The sequence below is a fragment of the Sinohyriopsis cumingii genome, unplaced genomic scaffold (genome assembly GCF_028554795.1).
Source record: "Sinohyriopsis cumingii isolate HCF-2022 unplaced genomic scaffold, ASM2855479v2 utg000069l, whole genome shotgun sequence".
Taxonomy (NCBI): Eukaryota; Metazoa; Mollusca; class Bivalvia; order Unionida; family Unionidae; genus Sinohyriopsis; species Sinohyriopsis cumingii.
This window is the reverse complement of record NW_028315867.1, coordinates 3,679,365-3,703,867: the sequence shown is the minus strand read 5'-3', so window position 1 is coordinate 3,703,867 and position 24,503 is coordinate 3,679,365. Positions and strand designations below refer to the sequence as shown.

The 24,503-nt window shown below is 35.3% G+C and overlaps 1 protein-coding gene across 1 annotated transcript in view; it reads right to left on the bottom strand.

The window, feature by feature from the left end:
• Positions 1–24,503, bottom strand: part of LOC149774894 (uncharacterized) — a 194,136-nt gene that overhangs the window by 43,223 nt on the left and 126,410 nt on the right. Inside the window, exon 6 of the mRNA XM_089944630.1 lies at positions 4,413–4,553. Coding sequence (XP_089800756.1) covers positions 4,413–4,553 — 141 coding nt within the window. The remainder of the gene's footprint in view (positions 1–4,412; positions 4,554–24,503) is intronic.

Sequence of the window (24,503 nt, the reverse complement as noted above, 5' to 3'; positions counted from 1 at the left end):
AAATGTATGATTTTGGGGACATCACAAAAGCTACACAAGTCAGGGAACCCAAAACTATCTCTTGCAATAAATAATCATCCATTAGAAATTGTCAAACATGAAAGGCTTGTAGGTGTGTCTGTAGATAATAATTTATTATGGAATGACCATATTGATAAGCTCTGTAAAACACTGTCATCCAAAATTGCCCTTCTCAGCAGAATCAAGAAATATTTATCTATGAAAACTCGCAATCTATACTACAAGTCATATATTTTTCCAACAATGGATTATTGTTCTAATGTATGGGGAAACTGTGCTAAATCTGAGCTTGACAGGATTTATAAACTTCAGAAATGAGTAGCACGTGTAATTTTACATGCATCTGTTGATCATCCCTCAAAAGCATTATTTACAGAACTCGAATGGTTCACAATATATGACAGGATAGATTTTCACAAGGCAGTTCTTTTATATAAATGTCTATATGGAACTGCACCTGAGTATCTTCAAGACTTATTCAGGCCTTTTTCAACACAATACCAGTTGAGATCAATATCACATGGAAACCTTCTAATACCAAAACCAAGAACAGAGCAATTTAAAAAGCGTTTTCAATACTCTGGTACAGTTCTGTGGAATAAGCTTTCACTACATATAAAATCTGCTGAAAATATTAGAGTATTTAAGAAAAGATATCATGAGCATGTATGTGTTTCTAATAGATAATGGAATTTAGTATTTTAATACTAAACATGTTAAAATAAACACTAATTATTACTATCTTCATATAATGTGCATTGTTATACTCTCTTAAGAGGGCCTCAAGGGAGAATTGTCCTTGACTAATGAGTCACCTTCTATAAAAAAAGCATTATTATTATTATTATTATTATCTTCAATATGACCATCATTAAAGATTATTGAGCTGGATGCCATGATGGTCATAATGAGGTTATACTGCATCATTTGTTGTCATTTAGGATTAATTAAAGACCATAAGAGGTCTTCTGGCAAACAACATGAAAAATTACTTCATTTAGTAACAGTAATAAGATTTCAAGACGGCTGCTTTGACAGCCATATTGGATTTCACATCATCATTTTGATTTAGGACAATTAAACATCTAAGGAGTATTCTGGTGAAACCCCATAGTTACATGCCTTTCCATTTAGAAACATTAGTGATACAAGATTTTCAAGATGGCTGCCCTATTGGATATCAGATTGGCACCATTTTTCATACAAGACTAAGTAAACATCATAGGAAGTCATTTGGTGTTCATGTAAGTGTTCATCTAAGATATTTTGACCAATATTTTCAAACTGGCTACTTTGGCCACATACTGAATGTAAGAATGGCACCGTTTTCATTTAGGACAAACTAGTCACCATTTTAAAACTTTTGGTGAGAACCTTGTGTCAATATGTCCATTGATTCAGGAGAAATATTAACATGATTGTAAATATATGTATTGTAGCAGCCATACTCGATATCTGCAGGGCACTCACTTAGGATCAATTATGTTATTATGATGATCATTTCTCTTGGAAGAGTGACAGCAAGATTTTCAACATGGCCACTCTGGTCACCATATTGGATGTAATAATGGCATAGTTTTCATTCATGACCACTAGACACCGTACAAAGTCTTATGGTAAAAACCACATGTTGATATGCCTTTCTATTTTGAAGCAGTAGTATAACAACATGTTCAAAATGGCTGCAATCATAGACTAACACCATTTTCATCTACTACCAACCAGGTAAGTCTTTTGGTGAAATTATAATATCAATATAACCATCCATACTGAAGTAGCTATGACATGAATTTCAAGATGTGAGCAGGAACAGTTTAATTTGTTTGTTCTGGTGGAAACTCAGTGTCAATATTCTTCAATTTAGCAGGAATAATGACAAGATTTGGAAGATGGCTGACATATCTACCATATTTGGGGGCATTCTGGTAGAGAGGTGAAGTCATCTCATCTACATCAGGTTGTGAGTTAGCAGTCTTATTTTCCTCAAGATTTTAACTCCTTCTGGAGTTTTCTTGTTTAAGCAAACACTAAATTTATTACCATTACAAATAAATTATTCTTTTTATGCTTTTTATTCTCTCTTGCCATGCATCTTCAAAGCACTTTTATTCATTCATTCTAGTTCAGGTTACTTTAGCTCCACAAATCACTATGAAATGCGTGTGTACTGAAATACAGTTTTCAAGCACTGCTGAGCATTTTCAAGTGCTTATCCAGTATGTTTTGGAACTGACCTCAAAATTCAAGCACTTTTCAAGACTGTGTGAATGATGTTAGCATTCTGGTAAAAACCAAATATCAAGTTGACCCTCCATTTAGGAGTAGTGTTAACAAGGTTAGGGTTAGGGTTAGATCAGTCCATTTTATCACCAACTAAACACTAGAAAATAGATTTTCTGGTGAAAACTAATTGTCAATATATCAATCAATCTAGGTCAAACTGGACATGAGATCAGTTAGATTTTTATATAAGACTAACTAGACACCATAAGAAGTCTTTGGTGAAAACCACGTTTTAATATGACTTTCCATTCAGGATGAGTATCAATAACAAGAATTTCAAGCTAACTGCTGTGGTGGACATACCGAATGTCAGACTGGCACCATTTTCATTCAGACTCAATAAGCCATCAACAAAGTATTTTATGTGAAAACCTCATGTTGATGTGACTGTCCATTCCAATACAGTTGCAACAGTAGGATTTTCAAGATGGCCTCTATATTGGACATATTACATTTTGGGGCAGCATCAATACCAACTAGATATTGCAAGAAGCCTTCTGGTGAAAACTCCTTTCATCAAAAGTGGCAATAACAAGATGCTCAAAATGAAAGCTGTGGTGGTCATTTAGGCTGCTAGGTTAGTAATATTTTAATCTGGAATAAAGCAGACATCACAGGAAGTCTTTTATTGTAAGTGTTTGTGTGTCATTTGGATTTTTTACGTAGCTTTAACAATGTTTCAGTCACGTCACTACAAAGTCTTTTAGTGAAATGCCACATGAATATAATTGTTCTGAGTAATTATACAATAATTTGCAAGATACTCTGATGGCCATACTGGATGTCTGAAGCATAAGCATTTTCAATGAAGACCAACTACCATTCAAAAAGGTCTTCTGTTGAAAACCCCATATTGATATGACTTTCTATTCATGAGCATTAATAACAAAGTTTTCAAACTGGCTTCCATTGCAGTCATACTGGATGTCAGATCAGCACTGTTTTAAAAAATGAAGAAGCAGACATCATAAGAAGCAGTTTATTGAAAACCCTGAGTTGATATGACAATACATTCCACAGTGGTGGCATATTGTATGTCTATGCAGAACCATTTAGAATCGAATAGACATCATAATTAGTCTTCTGGTGAAAACTCCAAGTTGCCATGACTTTCTGTTAATGGAAAAGAAACAATAACAAGGTTTTCAAGCTGGCTGCTGTGATATGCATAATGAAAGGTAAATCAGCACGTTTTCAGTTAGGACCAAGTATACATCATAATAAGCCTTTTTGGTTATATGACCATCCATTCAGGAGGAGGAATGATGTCCAGATTTTCAAGATGGCCATAGTGACACAATTATGTCCCTAAGAAAATAGTACCTGAGTATGTGGAAAGATACTTGATACTAAATGCCCATGAAATCTGCTGTGGTTTGAAATCTGGCAAATTATATTCAAATAGTACTTGCTGAAGAGAATTATGTGTTGAATTCTACTTAAAATACATAAATACATGATTCAGTTAAATTGTTATAATTATTATTATTACATTATTTAGTTCTTACAGTTGCTGTTGCTTTCATCTTGTCTCCATTTCAATTTTTATTACATGCATTACTATATATCTAATCTACAATGTTCTTAGGATACTATTGAAAAAACATTTTGAATACTGCTTATATGTAATGAAATGTTTTGCAGTTTTTGAAAGAGCATGTATTTGCTTCAACAATTATATTTTGCTGCATTATATTGGTCAAACAATAATGTTTTGCATACTTATGTTGCATAATACACCATGCATATCATACTCAATGTATATGTGCATGCAGGCATGCAAGTTTATTTGCATGTATATTACATATGTATATACTGTATTTGTGTGTGTGTGTGTTTATGTGTATGTATGCATGTGCATGTATGTGTGTGTATGTGCTCATGGGTATGGGTATAAATACACATATAATGTGAAAGTATATACATGCATACATGTATGAATGTTTATGGATGAAACTGAAAACAAATTTTTAACATTGTCTTGCTTTGTAAATACTTAACAGAGTAGACATTAGACAATATACACATGTTGAAAGTCCAAGTGGTGCAAAAATCTCAACACAACATTTTTGTGTTTCATTTTTTCTTGTCAACTTGGGCATACATACCCTCTGGGTCCTCTTCCATCGCAGCCTTTGGATGGTGCTTATGTCTGACCACTACAGCATACTCTGTTCCTACAGCACCTATTCTAGTCGATGGATTGTGATGTTTGTCAGGTTTGTCACACACTGGGTTGTCAGATAACCCTAATAAAGGAACAAAAGGAATAAATTTCTAATGATTTAGATGCACTTATTGGTTTTCATCATACTGGCTGAATTGGTGTCATAATATCCTCAATATTGTAGATTGATTGTGAACGGTCATATCCATGTGCTAATCAGTGACAGTACATCCATCTGCCATTGTTTTCTATATAACCAGATCACAATCTACATCAACTGACTGTTGCAGAATAAGGCAAGAAAATAATTTGGCAATGCCTTATAGCAATTGGGTTAATAGGTTTTTTAGATGCGTACAGCGTTACCAAGGGTAGTTAATATTTTTCTTCGTTTTTCTGTGACGTAGGTCACTTGCAGTGAGATACCCATATAGCATGATGTGCACAGGTACTTTACTCCTGGTTGTGTACATTTTTCTCTCTCTGTATTTATAGAAGACATATTGTCATGTGACATGCTGATGACTTGGATCTTGTCAAGTAGTGTCAGTGTAACAGAATCGAAACCAAGTGGGCTTTGGACTAAATGAATAACATAAACACAATGTGTGTGAACGATGAGACTTGTGTATTGTATTGATGATGACACAAAACAAAAAATAACATAATCTATGTAATATCCTACTCTCACACGCACCCTACACACACATTCACAAAAGAAATAAATATCTGTATATATGTATATTGAGGATTGTGATGATGATGACACAATGCTGGAATTCCAATGACAATGATGACGTTGGTTCATATAACGATATACTATACAAATATGATAAAACAAAATGTCAGTTCCAACCCATGCCGGGTGCAATCTGGTTCAACTTCCCAACACAAAATATCACAGCTCCACTTTCCACCCTCCACTAGTTTCGTTTGGCTCAACTACTATCCTTCCAGTCTCAGTTTGGCGCAACAACACCTCCCACCTATTTCCATCTGGTGCAAAGCCTTCCACCAGTTTCAGTCTGGCGCAACAATACCTCATACCAATTTCCATCTGGTGCAATAATGCCTTCCACCAGTTTCATTCTGGTTCAAAAACACTTCACCCTCCACCAGTTTCAATCTGGCTCAAACCACACCTTCCCTTCCACCAGTTTCAGCTACAAATACATGAAACTGGTAGCGTATAATACGAAATACACTATCACACAAAATACTCAAATACATGTACATCAAATGGATACATATCCACTCTACAAATGCCTACAGTCCATTACATTATATTAATGTCCATAATGGTTTATACAAACGGAAAAAATACATTAAACCCCCACTCTGCGTGTGACTTTCTACTCAGAGTCCTACACGTGAAAAGGAATAAATTCTAACAGTGAATTGTCTGTTAAACATGGTTATATTATCTATCGAAGCTTTATCAAATTTATGCTAATAGTAAAATAAGTATGTCACAAATGCACTCAAAAGCATAAATATACAAGGGAATCAGAATTATTTAACAGTTGTCACTTACCCATGTGGCTGTAGTTTTACGGTTCCAAATCGACACTCCGTGACAAGATCCAAGCAATAATGTACCACTTGGAATAAAACCTTACTATTTATACTATAAAGAAACAAGACGTTCAAGAACCAGGGGTGAAATTCCTGTGCATGTCGAGAAACATGGGCATCATGCTACAAGCGACTTACAGCGAGATGTACTCATTTAGTAACTACACGTCAAGGTAATAAAAACAAGCTACTCTAGTTAACAGCGTACATGTCGGCAAAAATCAAATATACATTGTCATCGTTTAATGCAAAACCGAATTATTTTCTTGCCTTATTCTGTGACAGTCAATCCACTTACATCCTTCTACAGCTATTGGGGTAAGTGTTAAATAACATACAAGTCAATTTTGTAACCATATATATATATATGTGTATATTTTAAATGTCTTCCTTTAATATACTGTCTTTATTTGTCATTCTTTGGATTTAAAACACTAATAAATTGTTGGTCTGTTCTAATTTATTACAAATGGCTTTATTTGACATAAAACAATATGGTAGCATGTATTTATGGATTTCCTGCATTTAATTTATTTACAATGGCCAGCTTGGTATATTTATAGATAGATGGATGGATTGGCTGGAAGAACTAGAATGGTGACTGTATCACCTGCAGTGCTGCAGTGAAGCCACTGAATTAAATTCAACCAAAAGTGTATCTGTTACATGAATGGAATTGTTGGACAGGAATTCTGGATTCTAGAAAAGGCCAAGGAATAGTGATGTGAATTCCAAACTCTGAATAAGGGCATTATACATTGTTGATTACAAGGACATACGGTTGTGTGAACCATACTTATTTTTCTTTGCATCATATGGTTGTGTGAACCATACTTATTTTTGTTTGTATCAACCATACTTATTTTTCTTTGTATCATATGGCTGTGTGAACCATACTTATATTTTTTGTATCATATGATTCTGTGAACCCAACTATTTTTCATTATATATATATATATAGTGGATGTATGAACCATATTCATATTTTTTAAATAAATGAATATGTTTTCTTTTTACAACATGTATGGTATGGTAGTTTTATATCAAATGTAGTGGGTGGGTTTGTGAGTCTACTTGCGTATGTATTGTCACGAATATTTTTCATTTCATAAACTTCCATTTACTCAACATTGTGTTGTGTTATCACTCAGTCCAAAATCCATTCATTTTCAATTCTGTTACGCTGACTATGGCTGAACATACTATGAAACTCGGCTATAACAAATTTTATTGCAACATAAATTCAGATGTAACACGATCATGCATTGATGTACAACTTTTTACTCAATTTCTTCCAGCAGAATTCATAAGCACTGCAAAATTTTTAATTCTTCTTCTGTTTATGTACCCGAGTGGTCTAAAGTGCTCACCATTCTGGATCACTGCCATCTCACCTCTGTCTGCGTGGGTTCGAGTCCAAGGTTCGGCTAGCATGGGTACATGTGAAAGCCTGCCAGTAGCTTCTCGTGGGTCGGTGGTTCTTTCCTGGGTTTTCCAGGGTTCTTCCTCCACCAGTCATACTGGCTGCCATGTATAGCCTATCTTGTGCTGAAAAACAGCGTTAAATCCTAGAACAACAACAACAACAACTGTTTATGTACAACAGTTGTTGAATCCTGGGCAAACAACAGCCCACTGATGCTTGTTAAACTAGTAGGCTTACTCATGTAATAAAATTTGTCAATGCTCAAAAAAATTAATGAACCACCTTGATACCTTATTTAATTTACCTAATTAAGTAATATGTAAATTAGCAAAGTTAATTTTAACAAAAAGGTGCTGCAACTATTGAACATTGCAACATAACTAGAGGCAAAAGTGGGTCTGATATTGCTTATCTGGGGAGTAGAAATGAGTCAGTGCATGAATGCAGATTTATGCACATATTCAAACTGTACATTTAGGGAAAGAAAAACCTGGAGTGCACAGTTGCTACATTGCCTATTAATACTGGCATGATTTTTTCTTGTGTTAGCATAACTGAGTCATTTCAACAACAGTACTTTCATAGCCACAATCATAAGATGTACATGATAATTTAAGACCAGAAGGAAAGTTAATCTGTCCTGGAGTAAGAATAGATACCTCAGCCAGTCCTTATATACTTGGGGCTTGCCCCACCCCCACCACCAAACACACACTGCTGCCAAACACACAACAGTCATAACTTGGAAATCACTGAGATAGCCTCCAAAGGAAGTTGCACTCAATGGTTAAAGCACTGTACATGTGATCAGGAGGTTGCAGGTTTGCGTCCTACCAACTGACTGGATCAGCTTGGATTGATTACCAGATTCCTTAGAATTTGTCTTCTTGGATCATGGGTTCTTTTGCTCTTCATAATTAAATCTGGAAATGTTTCTGGACACTGGGTCTTCATTTGATTTTATTAAAACTAAATTGTACAAAAATTTACAGTGACATACCATGTGAATATTAGCAAGGACTATAAGAAATAATACTAAAACAAGGCACAATATATGTGATAAATACAAACAACAAATGTTTCAGGGACTTTAATATGGCAGTATTAGTATAGTAACAGTCAAATTCCACTTAACAAAACATATAAAACTTGCCTGAAAATACTGAAGTTTAAATGTGGTTAATTTTTAGTAATAATTCTATCTCAATAAATTCATAAACCTGAACATGACTTTTACAACAAATATATTCTTCTTTACATAAAATCTTTATCTTACAGTTCAGTATGCAAATAAATTCTGATACAAATGTTGTGCACCAAATCTGATGACTGTAATACCATGACTCCTCTCTTTAGTAATAACCTCATCATTCATTGTATTTTAAAAACTAGTCATATGTATGACTACATTCATCAAATTATTAACTATTTTGAGTCTTCCTTGCTGTCATTTCAGATGTTTCTTCACTTTAAATTACAAATGATTTATGACAATGATTTTATCTTTTACTTTTTATTACTTTCGTGTTACTGTTGCTTTTTATTACTTGTTTGTCATCTGTTCTATTGAAAATAATTCATCTTGAATTCTAATATTAAATTTGTGGCTGTTTAAAATTTTTCTCTGCAATGGGAAGAACTATTTATAACCTGAAATCTGTGATTCTAAATAGTCCCTATCATAGATTACTCTTCTAACAGTAAATCTTCTAGTTAATATGATGCTTTCTGTTGAACTTTCTCATTTACTGCATTTTTTCATTGTATATTATGTATATTTATATTGTGTGCTTAACATTTGTCCATTATTGTGTATGTCAGAAGCGAAAAAAGAAACATTTCAAAGCTGGCCGGCGTAGAACAGGAAGAAGTATTTCAGTTATCTCCCTTACTTTGGCTCAACAATTTAAAAAAAAATTGACTGTTAATTTAGATAACCTAATTCAAATCCCTATTAATTCGTCAACCTTTGTGTCAACTATACCTCTGCGTATTGCATTATTCAATGCCCAGTCAGTAGGAGCACCAGAAAAGCGCACAGAAATAGTTAATTTTATCAATGACCAGAATATTGACCTACTTTTCCTGACAGAAACATGGCTAAAACACAGGCGATGAGCCCAAGTGTGCGGATCTAACACCCACTGGTACTCCATCAAGTCGTTCCCCCATAATTCTCGTGGAGGTGGAATTGCTGTCATCACAAAGAACACCATGATAAAACGTCTTAACCACACCACAACATTCAATTTCGACCACACATCATTTGAACTAGTCCAAACCAGACTCACACTGGAGAAAAGGTCAGTCCATGTTTTCCGCCTATACCGCCCTCCTAGTAGAAAAAAGCTGGCTGACTCTCTCTTTTTGAAGCAGTTTCCGAATCTCTTGGACTATAGAAATTCGATAGGTGGCAACCTGGTTATTCTTGGATTTTTCAACTTTCACTTTGACTGTCCCGGAAACCCAAATACATAAAAACTCCATTAATGTTTTCAACTTGAAACAGTCAGTTAACCAACCCATCCATAAACATGGGCACATTTTAGACTGGATTCTTTACAGACCTGATGATAACATTCTACGGTCCTCCCTGGTATCCCATGACCTTGCATCAGATCAACTCTGCATTATATGCCATCTTGACGTATCAGTCCCTAACCCTCCACCTTTATCTGCTACTAAGAGAAACCTCCATATGATAAATAGAACCAAACTAATGCATGACATCCAAGCTAACTTGACAACTTGCTTACCTCCTACCACAGAACAACTCGATAACTGCCAGTGTTCATTGCTTGACAAACATGCACCAGCTACCAAGTGCAGAGTGTCCTCCATGGTAGAGCAGTGTTAGGGACCAGCTTCGTACTGCTAAAAGAGACCGCTGTAAAGCTGAGAGGCATTGGCTTTCCACCAGACTCACTATTCATAAGCATATCTATGAAGCCTCTAAGAAGAATGTCACAAATATAGTCCAAGCACGAAATCAGCCCACTAAAGTACTAAGATCATGGAAAGTTCCAGCTGCAAAGAGCTCTTTGAGATTACTAACAAGCTAATGACAAGGAACAAATCTACACCATTTCCAACTACCTTTTCTCCAGTCGACCTTCCGGACATGTTTGCAAATTTCTTCCATGACAAAGTACAAACCATTAGAGATAAGTTTGACACCACAATTTCAACTGACTCGTCATCATCATACAGTTGGCATACAGAATTTGAGCGGCAACCATTAGCAGCATTTGAACCTGTCTCAATGGATTTCGTACATACAATCCTGATGAAGAGTGCACCCAAGTCATGTGAACTTGATCCAATTCCAACATCATTGCTGCTTAAATACTTAGATCCAGTATTGCCTTCACTAAGTGATGTTATTAATACCTCTCTCTCATCCGGGGAATTCCCATCATTATTCAAAAATGCCACTGTAAAGCCTCTGCTGAAGAAACCAACACTAGACCATAACGATTTAAAGAACTACCACCCAGTTTCTAATCTCCCATTCATATAAAAAATCTTAGAAAAGGTTGTTCTATCCTAGCTAAACCACTCTTCTAAAAGTAGTTAATGACATTCTCTCTGCTTTGGATAGTGGAAAGATTACAGTCCCCGCCCTCCTTGATTTGTCTGCAGCATTTGTCACAACAGACCATGATATATTACTTCACTGTCTCCAGCATGTATTTGCCATTCATGATACAGCCTTACTGTGGTTCAAGTCCTACTTGGTCAACAGGATGGGTTTGTTCTTGAACCTGTTCTCTTCATTCCGTACAATCAGCCACTCTCAAGTGTCATAGATCATCATCCAGTGTCTCACCAACTGTATGCTGATGACACCCAAATATACAATCTAGCTACCCAACTGAAGTCGATGCTACCATCCAAGGTGTAGAGAGGTGCATTTCTGATGTGAAATCATGGATGACATGTAACAAGCTGCAGATGAATGATGATAAAACTGAGGCCATTCTGATCACAACACAAAGACTTTCTCATTCACATCCTTTACCTCAAATAATAAATATCAGCAACACCAACATGAAATTCACACAATCAGTATGAAACCTAGGTGTTACTCTGGACAATACTCTCACACTGCACCAACATGTCATGAACATATGCAAGGCTGCATATCTTGAGCTGAGATGCATCAGCTCCATTCACAAATATCTTTCAGCTGATGCCACTAAAACACCCGTGTGTTCATTAGTACTTTCACGACTGGACTATTACAACTCAATTCTGTCTGGTTCATCTCAATATCTACTTCAGAAACTTCAAAAAGTGCAAAACACAGCTGCTTGGATCATACTAAGAGTACCACAATCAGAGCACACCTCCCCGCTGCTCTGTACCTACACTGGCTATCCATTCAATCTAGAATCAAACACAAAATTTGTTCTCTGTGCTACGTTTCACAGACAGACTCCAGTCCAACATACCTATCCAACCTCACCCATGTGTACACACCAGCAAGATACTTACGCTCCTCTTCTGACAATCATATACTCATTATTCCCACTATGAAAAGAAAGTCATATGGGCAGCGTTCTTTTGCATGCCCGGGCCCAGCAACATGGAATGAATTGCCCACTGAACTTAGACACAAAGACACAGTGATCCCATTCAAGAGTGCTCTCAAAACTCACTTATTTCGACTGCAAGAACAAACTTAAAGACCTAATAATACTTCCTACCTTAAATATTTTCAGCAAGTGTTGTATATTTTCTAATTTTATGGTGTTTGTTTTTGTAATCATATCATTATATATGTTTTTGACGTTATAGGTGTTGTCTAATGTTGTCTAATGTTGTAAAGCGCTTAGAGCTTCTAAAGATTAGGCGCTATACAAAGTCCTCATTATTATTATTATTATTATTATACAGTAAAACCCATCTTGTAAGACTACCCCTTCTGCCAACAAAAAAGTCTCTCAAGACAGGTGGTCTCTCATAACAGATTTGCAGAAAAAGACCAGTTTCAAAGGTTATATTTCAGCATTATTTAAAGAAAATAACCACAATCACTGTAATCTATTCTTTATTAATTGTTCTTGCTATAAAATTGTATGCATTCATTTGAAAACAATATTACATGGCAAAAAAGAGACACTTCTGTTCTTTTATAGCATCCTAACTTTATTTTACAAATGTTTAAACTGCTAATTTGTTAGTGGTCTCATCTTTTTCCCATCTTTCAATTAAAATAATGTTTTCCCACTGTTAAAATTTGTCTCATTTTGGTTGGAGGTTCAGCAATTGTTATTAAGTTGCTAGGTGTTATCATATCAGTTCTCAGTAACAGGTGTAATATTGACTGTAACGATAGCTTTGGGAAATTAAAAATCTATACATGTACATTGTATATCTACCAATGAATGAAATAAAAAGAAACAATTATCAATGGCTTAATTCACATATGACATAAAGGGATTAACAAAGGGTGAAACCAGTTGGACCCTCCTGAAAAGATGCTGGCTTGGTGTGTGGGATATAATCACTGTAACATCAGAAAAAAATGCAGCAAAGTCTTTAAGACAGTCAATTAAATCCAGGACACAATTTCCACTTGCTGATTTAATAGATATGACCTCATTCACTCCCAGACAATATGGATTAACTCCAAAGACAATGTTTGCGACCATTAACTTGATTTTGGCATGACACTGGCAATTCACAACATATTAGTCTAGTTTACAATCTGTAACAAAGTCAATGTATGCTAGACTAGCCAAATTTACAAACCAGTAGTCAGACTGCATTTTTTATTTGTTCTTTTTTTGTTTGTTTTTTATCAGAACAGTCTTTACTATTCAAGTTGTCATTGTTAAAAATTTTTAGATAAAGGCTGGTGGTCTCTGCCTCTGTTCTCACGATACATTCATTCATAGTGCTGGATAGACTGGTCCTAGCTGTCCTAGTAATAATTATGGGCGGTAACTACATAGGGATCGGGAAGCAGGCAAAGTGCTGAAAATCTGCGTGTAATTTAGTCTGGTGTACAATCTATAACATGCGACACTACATGCATAACCCACAGAATTTCAGAAATCAATAGCCAGCCTATTTTCTTTTAGAACAGTGTAAGTGGTCATTATTACAAGGGATTAAATAAAAGATTATTGGTGTTTATCAACATTTCTGTGATGCGGTCATTCATAGCAGTATTTAACTACATATTTTGCCAAGACATGATGGTCAGTTGACATGTTCAGCAGGTGGTCGCTCACAAGAGTGTATATATATATAATAAAATCAATCCATGCATTACAACTGTGGTCATAAATGACAGGTGGTCACTCACAGCAGAGGTCACTCATAACAGGTTTTACTGTAGAAGGAAGTTGTTGTTTTGAACAAATCAAGAGATTTATTTTGATCCAACTGTTCTGAGTAATTCATTCCACAGAATAGCGCTAGACTAACCAGAAAGTTTTAAAAATTATTTGTTTTTGAAAAGGTGTATTGCAATGATCATTTGTAATTGATCTCAATTTATGTCCTTGGTAAGGTCCTTCTGACTTAAACATATCATTGTAATGTTGTGGACAAAGTTCATTCTTCAATTTGAGCATTAGTGGTAATATGGACTTGTGGTAGTTTAATACACTGCATTCAAATTTCAGCCATTTCAATTTTGAGAATGGATTTCTGGATGGTGTATCAAATTTCAGATAATTCTTGCTGTCTTTATTGAAGTTTATGGATCATTTCAATATTTAAATTGTATTTCTCCAAATTGTGCAGCAGTAGTCCAAAAAAGGAAGAATGAATGCATAGAACAATGATTTCCGATAGTTGAGTAGTAGAATTTTTTTAATCCTGTATAAAAGGTAAACTTTTGAGTTTAAAAGATTGACAAATGTTTCATTTGCTTACACCAGTCTACATTCCTGTCAACATGAACTCCCACAAGTTTTTCTGTGTCAACATTTTCAAGTTGATTATTGAAGATATACAGCTCAAGATTTGGATTTCTGTTACCTGATAATCTTTACTTTGTTCCAATTAACACTGCCTTAGTTTTTAGGGGATTGAAAAACATGTTATTCAGTGAGCACTAATATTCAACTTGTCCATACAGGGGTAAGTCATTTTAAAACAATATGAATAATACAAGCCCTAAAATAGATCCCTGGGATCTTCTTTGCTCTGATTTAATGCTATCAATAAGAACTTGTTGGCTTCTGTCAGATAGGTATGATCAGAACCATGAGAACATTTTTATATTTTTAAAGTTTCCGTTTATGTATAATATTATGGTCAACTTGTTAAATTCAAGGTATACAGTTCTAACCAATTCTAGATTCATAAATGAGTTTTGTTAGCACAGTCAACCAGGGGTGGTTTCATCTAAACCCAAATGTGGATGTGCAAATTAAATGGTACTTTAGTAACCATATATGTTTGGAAACATGTCTTTCAAAAAGTTTGGAATGGTTCACTGAATATTGGTCTATATAAATATCTAGATTTTGAACCCTCTTCATGGCAGCCTTCAGCTGAGATGGGAAGATTCTCTTAGCAATGCTTTGATTATAATACAAGTCACACAGGACATGGAGGCATTAAACACAGACTATTTCAGAAATGGGTGTGAATTTTTAGAATTTGATTCAAAATACCTTTAAGTGGCAAGTATTCACTTCATTTGGATTTTGTATACATCAATATTCCTTTGGAAGGTCATTATTTAAATGTCCCAAGAGATGCATACACAAAATCAATTTTAAAGTACGTAGAGAATTTTTTATGAAATGAACCAGTCCTCAAGGTTTAATCCAGAACAATCCGGATTAAATGTTGTGCCCTGTGATGTCACAATGAAAGCTACACATATTGATAAACAAATCTGACATGTTTTGAAGTTTGAAAAGATCCATTTTCTCTAACATTTTCCATCACATAGCATCCACAACTCACACTGTCAAGTGTATGTTTCACTTAATAGCTGGTGTCATTTTCTTTAAAGGTACAGAGTGATTCACAACTTAGCTAGCAAATCAAGAAAACAAATCTGTTAGGCAAAGTTCACATTTTGAAGAAACCCATGTGTTTTCTTGGAATGGGTTATAGAATTGCTATAAATAGCAAATAAGGAAAGTAATTTAATGCAATTCTTTTGTAGCAGTCAGTTAGAATGTTCTCAGATTTATATGAGTGGAATTAAAGAGATGGTAATAAAAATGACAAAAACAACTTCTTATAGTTTTATTTTTAATTTTATTTTTTGATGTACCAAAAAGGTGTAATCCATATACAGCTAAGCATAATCCAAAATTTGGTGATAAAAAGCATAATGATGACACCAAAATCGTAATGGATGGCATGTATGTAGTTGATGTTTCAGTGTCTCTTGTAGATGAGGTAATAAGTTGAGACAACCCACAAGACTGAATCAAGCTTAGCCATCATGCATTCTTACAACCTGAATAGTCTGTGTTGAATTATCCCATCACAATAACTCTGACCTCATGTTCAGTTTCAATTTTTATATTCATGAGACAGATTAATCAGGTGACCAGTAGACATAACATACTAGTACTGAACTTGAATAGGCAAGACAGATTTGTATCCATATTGTCTCCAGCTGACAGATTTCAATGCCTTTTCTTCATTTGTGAGAAACCTGACTGTTTATGTATACAATTAACCTTCCTCATTCTTTATAAATAGTTTTTGTTTTGTCTTTTCATTCAGTTTCATATCCCTATATGTCAAGCTCATTATTTTGTATAGCTATACCAAGAAAAGTTTTGCACTGGGCTTAACACATGAAATATTCTATTCTGATTCTGTATTTTACCTTTCTTTACCAGACCTAGTGAATTGTAAGTGGGTCTAGATTTTGAGGATTCTCTATTATCATTTATAGAAATGTTTAATTTGTATTGAAAACAGTGCTAGTATAAGAATTAACACTGACTTCACTATTTACATTTGCACAAGATCTGTAAACTAAATTGTGCAATTATAAGGCTGGGAAGAGGGAGGGGGCTCAGCGGAATATTGTATATGTACATCTTCACATGAAATTTGGTTAGACTGTACCAATGTCTTGTCTAATACTACAATGAAATAACATATATGCATATGTTCCCATGAAATCTGGTTAGACTGTATCAGTGACTTGTCAAACATTTCAGAAAAATATGCACAGCTGGGTATTTGTGCAACAAACTTTAGTACTTGAATTGTTACACTCTGTGTTTCTTTCAGGATCACAGTGTGGTTCTTGACAAATACAAATTTGGATGGTGTTGTGCATTTACATTCAGTTTCATCATAAGCAGCAGAGAGGGTGAACAGACCATAGAATTCCGACAAACAAATAAAACAAACAAAAAAAATAAACACGTAGAAAGGTCCAGATTTTCACAAATAAACGTTTCCTTGAGATGATTTTATTTTTTGTTGAAACCAACCCCATCAATAAAACCCTATCGAAAAGATAGCTGAAAAATAAAGCACTCTACGTGTTTATTTATTTTTTTGTTTAATTACTGGACGACCAACATTGGTAGGTGCCCTCTCTGCTGCTATTAATTAAAAGGTTGTTATATTAAAAATAATGGTACATCCAGAATCTCATACTGCAAGAACAGCACGAGAACGATTAGAAGCAATTAAAAAATTTCTTCCCGTGCGAGATTCATTTAGAAAAAATCTACAAGCGCAACAAGAAGCACAAGTTGAGTACGAAGAAGACACTAAAAAACTGTTTAAGCCCGTCACTGCAGCTACTGAACAAGTTACAACAGTCATCAAAGAGGATCTTCTTCCGGTATCAAAACAAACAGCAGAACAAGCTGAAAAAATAGCAAGAAGAACTAAACAGACAAAGAAGATTTTACGAGATCTTCCACCTGGCATAGCCAGGGAAATAGCTGCGGCTCAACCTCCACCTGTTGGTGAAGAAATACTTGAAGAAACTGGAAAACTTCGTGCTGAAGTCTCCGAAATGCAAAAAGAACATACACCTGAACCAAAACCAAAAAAAGAAAACGTAGAATTGATTGCAAGATTTAATGAAGGTTTTATCAAAGATATTAGAACTACTAAAAGAGAAAAACTACCTGAAAAAATATTAATTAGTATATTAAATAAATCTATAATTTTAAAACCTGGTTATGAAAAAGTAAGTAATGATGACCTTATTAAATGGATATATCGTGTATATAGAAATAAAAAACAAGTTAGAAAGGATGATTTTGAATATATAAGTCTTCATCAAGAAATAAGAAGACTTTATGGAGAGCAAATAAAACAACTAGAACAAGAAGAATTTTCCCAGTATCAACTTCCTCCACCTCTGCAACATATAGAACAACAACAATATTCTTCGCCGCAGCAGAGGTTGGCGTCAAAATTTAAAATAATTGAGCAAGCAAGAAAACAAAAGGAACGGGAAGATCTGGAATTGGGTGAAATTAGATGAATGAAAGGATTATACTCACCATCTAAGAAATCAGACGAAGGAGCTACTGGCAGTGGTCTGGGAAATAATTTTATTTGTCCTGATAATATCATTAATGATGTGTCACGGTTAGAGGTTCTCATAGGAGGAAAACGTGCCGGAAATAATTCACCAGAAATAATTAATGAAGCATCTGATATTTGTCGGCGATTATTTCAAGGTGGTATTATGGATATCTGCGTTTACCGAGAACTTATCGATGAACTTGCTGATGACTAGTTGTTAGATAAATGGTAAATAAAAATAAGATGATCATACATAATAATCATCGCAAACCTGTACAGGTCAGAGCAGTAAACTCACGATTACCAATCTACAGAGCTACCTATGGAGATGGATTTGGTGATGTTATTCAGGGATTATTAACAAGGATAGCCCCAAAAGTAGCACCTATTGCAAAACAATTATCGATGAAAGCTATTGATATTGTTCGTGATAAAGCTCCTGGAGCAATTGTCAATGTTGCTGGTAAGGCATTCTCAGCGATCAAAGAAAGACTAGCACGATTATTGCGACGAAAACAACAACCGGTGAAACTGGCAAGTACTGAGGTGATGCCAGCAGACGTAAGTAAAATAATAAATCAGGCTGCAAATCAAAAACTAGCGGCGATATCTGAAGAAGCAGAAAGAAATTTGACTCAGTGAACCAGGGAATAATATTTCAAGCATGATATCAGAAAGTGGAATTTCTAAACCCGGTTTTCGTGTTAGACGAAAATAATTATAATAAAATGTTTAAGCGTGAATCAGACACAGCATTTGACATGGAAGCACCTGTCCTTAAAGATGAATCAGTACGTGATTATCAGTTTTATTCTTATGAAGCACGAATACCAAATCAACGTGGAAGAATTGAACTACAAGTTCATGATACAAGTAGATACTTTTTACCTGCTGAGACTTTTCTTGAGGTAGAAGGTACAATTATAAAAACGGATGACACTAATTATGCAGATGCAGTAAAAATTGGTTTTGTCAACAACGGGATCATGGCACTGTTTGATAGCGCCACTTATATGATCGATGGAAAAAATATCGAATCGATCCAGAAAGATGTCGACGTTGCTACAACAATAATAGGATTAGCAAGATATTCTGATGATTATACAAGATCAGCAGGCCCTGCAATGATGTTTGTGAAAGATAACTCCAATAACCCTGAAAGGAAGGTTATTTTTGGAGCTAGACACATGGTTGTTCTTGTGCTAAAAGGTGATGATAACGACGCTCTGTGGAGACCTGTTGGTGATGCTGGTAAAGTAATATTGTCTAAACTTTCACTATGGATGCCGGTAATGACTCCAACGATCGCAGTAGAACAAAAATTAATTTCTTTCATGGACGCTGGTGGTAAATCCTTGTTGTCATGGTTAACAACAAGCACAGACAGTATGCAAACTAACGTTAACAGTCAGTTTACATGGCACATAGCATCACAACAGGGTGTTTCTGCACCGCGACATATTTTTATTGCGTTTCAGGAAACTAATCGATTAAACTCACAAACTCACTCTCACATGACATTTGATAAATTAGGTGTCACAGATATTTCTTTACGGATAAATGGACAACAAGAACCAACAGAGAATATACAACTAAATTATGAACAAAATCACATAGCGCGTGCATATCATCATTTAATGTCATTCATGGGACGTGATCAAAATATAGATACTGGGTTGCAAATATCACAATTAGATTTCAGAACTTTATATCCGATTTATTATTTTTCATTGGAGCATCTTGATCTATCAAAACAATCTGTCGTTGATATACATCTTAAAGCAACGCTGAATACAGGTGGTGTTGATTATAGAGCAATCGCGGTCATACTTAGCGATAAGGCCATGTTACTTGAAGGCGGTAGTGATCGAATGAGGGTCGTTGATGCACCGGTGGAAAATCTTTAATCGTGTTATTTAGAAAAATATATTTTATATAAAAATGTTGTATGGTCATGTTAATGTTATTCTGACTCCTGGTCAGGTAAAAAAGCTTCAATCAAAAACCCAACAAATGCGGAACTAAAATATCACTAAAACGAGATCAAATTGGTGGTGGTCCAAACAAATTATCGTTGACAAATAATCAGATTAAACATTTCAATAAAACCCTGGAATCAAAAACTGGAGTTGAATTTCATCTTTCCCCGAACGCCATCAAAGACATGGTTAAAACGGTTGGTATATTTCCACTTCTTGCGGCTATACCTGCATTACTTGCGGCAAAGATAGCCTCGCTACCTGCATTAGCCGCCGCTGCTGCACCAGCATTAGCAGGAGCTGCTGCAATGGGCGCTGCTGGAGCGTTAGGTAAGGCCGCAGTAAACAAAGCAACTGGAAGTGGAAACAAAAAAAAAGGACGCGGTCTAAGATTACCCGGATCTCGTTGGGGGAGAGGTCTGAGGCTTCCACGTTAGATACTCCAGCATCAAATTTTGATTTACTTGATGCTGCTAAAAAATTAAAAATAAAAAACTTCAGAGGTGTTTTCATGCGAGATCAATTACCAAAACAACCAAACAAACTCGAAACAGGTATTATTAATCTTGATGAACGTTCTGGACCCGGTACTCATTGGGTATCATACGCGGTTGATCCACGTGGAATTGTTTATTTTGATTCGTATGGGTTAGCTCCACCTGCTGAATTTATCAAGTATGTCACACCACTCCACGCAACAACCAGAGGTTCCAAAGTTTGGTATTCAACGCTACCCACACAAACAATGACAGATCCGCCAATATGCGGTCGTGAAGTAATTAATGTACTCGACGCTATATCAAAATCATCCACGCCGCCACATAAAGTCGTGCATGATTATACAAGTAATAGATTCGTTTCACGTAAAGCATTTTAAACAACATATCTTATTATAATGGTTGATATTTACGGAAGAAGATCTTCACGCGTTAAGAACAAAACCGGCGATGTTGATCTGTCGAAGTATGCGACTAAGGACAACCTCGCTGATATTATGAACCTGGCTGGAGTTGACCCAGATGAAGTTGTTATTTTTCAAGATCGATATGGTAAACTAAAAACGAGCAATATTAAATGGAATGATATAGTTCGACGAGTACTCGGTGCAGCTACAGATAATATTCCTGTGTTTACTGACGGCGGCAGAATCAGAGATTCGAGTGTATCATTTACAACTATCAGAGATGAAATTGGAAGAAGCGTTGCTAATCGTGTGAAAAATACCGGCGACACAATGACGGGTGAACTCAGCATGAACGGAAACAAAATAGTAGTTTTAAGAGATCCAACATCCGACGAAGATGCTGCAAAGAAAAAGTATGTTGACGTTAGCTATGGTACAGTAGATAATAAATTATCCATGTTACGGGCTGAGTATGACGTTCACGTGGGCGCTTTTGGAAGATTTCGCAGAAACCATCAAAGAACCACAGAAGAATTCTTCGGCACTCCGCTTGTCGTTGACATAAAACTCGTTGATATCAAAACCAACATTGACACGATCAAACAAACATAGCAAGATATCAAGACCAACATTGACACGATCAAACAAACACAGCAAAACATCGTAGCGGGGATTCCTGAGATCGTTAACAAAACCGGTCTGATTAAAATTCCAGCTGGAATAACTCCTGGACATATCACAAACATCGTGTACACAGTATCATCGGGATTTGCAACATGGTCGCAGCAAAATAATACAATCAAATATACCGCAACAGTCACTGGTGTGTACAGGCTGTCCGTGTTCAGTGCTGCGCGATTTGAGATCTTCACAATGTTTCCATGGCATCATTCCACCGACAGGTTTTCCGGGGTTGTATCTATTATATTAAATAGCGGAGCCGAAGAAATATTTATTCTGGAAGCAGCTGATAAGAAATTAACCGCAACATCTTACTGGTGGTGTTTGGAATTTGTAGCTGAAACACCTCAATTGGTTACTGCATAAAAATATATGGACGGTGCACAATACAGGTACAATCAAGCGCGTAAATGGCAGGCGGCGCTGAAAGATCAAGTCAAACAATATACAGTAAAAGTAAAAAAATATCGACGACGATTAGTTATCGTTGATGTAATTGTTTATTCAGTATCCGCTGTTGTTGCTGGAACGGGTGTTATATTATCAGCGATGACAATGATGGCACCAGTAGCTGTAACTATTTGTATTTCAGCGGCAACAACGATTGCAGGTGTGCTCAATATCATCGCAAAAAAAATATGTACTTGCACGAACGAAAAATTATCCGATTGCATGATAAAATTACACACAGCGACGGTAGCATACTCGAAATTATCCTCGTTGTTATCAGCGAGCCTCGGTGATGGAATTATATCTGATTTCGAGTTTTCAATGATGACTAAAATATACGACGAAGGTATCGGTATTAAAGATGCAAATATTAATAATGACAGAATTACTCCAGCAGATCGTGACTAACACAACTCCGCCAAAGATAACGATGATCTCGTTAAGTTCATCTAATCCTGAATTTAGTATTAATTTTCCTACTGCAATTCCAGTAAAAGAAATAGCGTTTGCTCAATTACGGGTATATTACAGCTGGCCAAATATCAGATCAAAATCATTTCATGGTACACCAGCAAATAATTCGCTCGTATTTGCTAACAAGAACAAACCAGATGGTACTCCTGACTGGATAGATGTTGGAATACCCACAGGTAGTTATGAGATTGAAGATATCAATGAGGAATTTCAACGTAGAATAAAATCAATAACCGGAAAAGAAGCAAAAATATCAATTAATGTTCATGAACCGACGCTATCCTCGACGGTTGAGATACATTATCCCGATTACGTCGTTGATATTTATCAATCCACGATAAGATCCGTACTAGGTTGGCCTGAAATTCCCCCGGTGTACGAAGGACCACCAGAACCGAAATTAAATGATTTTCTCACGGACGAAGCAAAATTTATAACAACTCCAGAATATAGAGAAAAATTTCCATGGAATAGAGCCGGTGATGCGTATCGGGTTTATAATTTCAGTGATGATATAACCTACATGAATGTTTTTAGATTGTATTCTAATCCCATTAATTTTGAGATCCAGCAATCAATCGACAAAATACAAAATCTGTTTTCATCGTTATCGCAACATTATTCTGAGGATATAAAACAACAAATTATTGAGTCAATACAGCATCTAAATCAAGTAGGATCAGATCTTAATTATATTAATAATATTTTTGTTGAAGCAGTACTTAAACATGCTATTTCCTTCCCCCGTCCTAGAAGACCATTTCTTTGTCATTATACAATATCAGAAAAAGAGTATGAAGGACCGGGTAATCTTGAATTTATAGTACCAAAATATAAAAAGGATAAAATAGACAGAATTATCAACGAAAACTTCCCTAAAATACTCGATGCGTGGAAAAAACTAGCACCACCTCCAACTGTTTTAAGACATAAAAATGATCCACATGGTGGCGGCAGACACGTTTCTCCGGGAATCGTTAATATAACCAGCACGATCGTGGTCAATCTGGTTTGTGACGTAGTCGATGGCAGCTATCAAATAGATCTCGGAAGATCAAATCAGGCTCAACAAGGATATATTTTATATACATTTACATCATAAGTTTCCCCCGGAAGTTTAATCGTGCAAGAACCAACTAATCCTGTTTATCTGCGGTGTCACAATAATATGTTAACACGAATAAATTTTAAGCTCACAGACCACCTTAATCACTTAATTGACGTACGTGGAGAAGAGCTTGTGATAAATCTGTATGTGAAATCGTAGATCTTTGATCAAGAATCTTCGATTCTAAATTAATCAAGTAAATATTATATAATGTACCAGCACGTGAGGGTTTTTATACATGACAAAGAAGTACTTGAAAACGCCATCAGAACAGCGTTTTCACAAAACATGGAGCAATTTAACGTTAATTTAGTTATTGATGAATACGGAGGTGAGGATTTCTTATTAACACAAGAACAGTTAGATGAGCTCCGTCAAAAACATATTATCGAGATCATTTGTAGCAGAGATCAGATTCTAAATTATGCACATTCCTGCATTAAAGTCGATCAACTTAAAAAAATAATATTCCAGAATGAATAAAATAAGGAGCGGATTAAGAAATATTTTATTTTATTTTATTTTATCAGAAATATTTTATTTTATTTTACTTTTATTTTATCAGAAATATTTTATTTTATCAGAAATATTTTATTTTTTTCTGAATTTCAGTGAAAAATCAACAAATTTTGTGTTTTTGATGGGTATTTTACCCATTTTGGGTGATTTTGTCCATTAGATCATAGGGGTAAGTTGCTTGATTCTCTATTTGATTTCAATTGAATAAAATATCAAAAACAGTAAAAACCAATAAATCATTAAAAAATTACATATTTTTTGAGCTAATTTTACTGATATTTGAGCTAATTTTACTGATATTTGAGCTACTTTTACTGATTTTTTCTAATTTTTGTTGGTTTTGGTATTTTATTCAATTGAAATCAATTAGAGAATCAAGCAACTTACCCCTACGATCTGATGGATAATTCAGAAAATAAAAT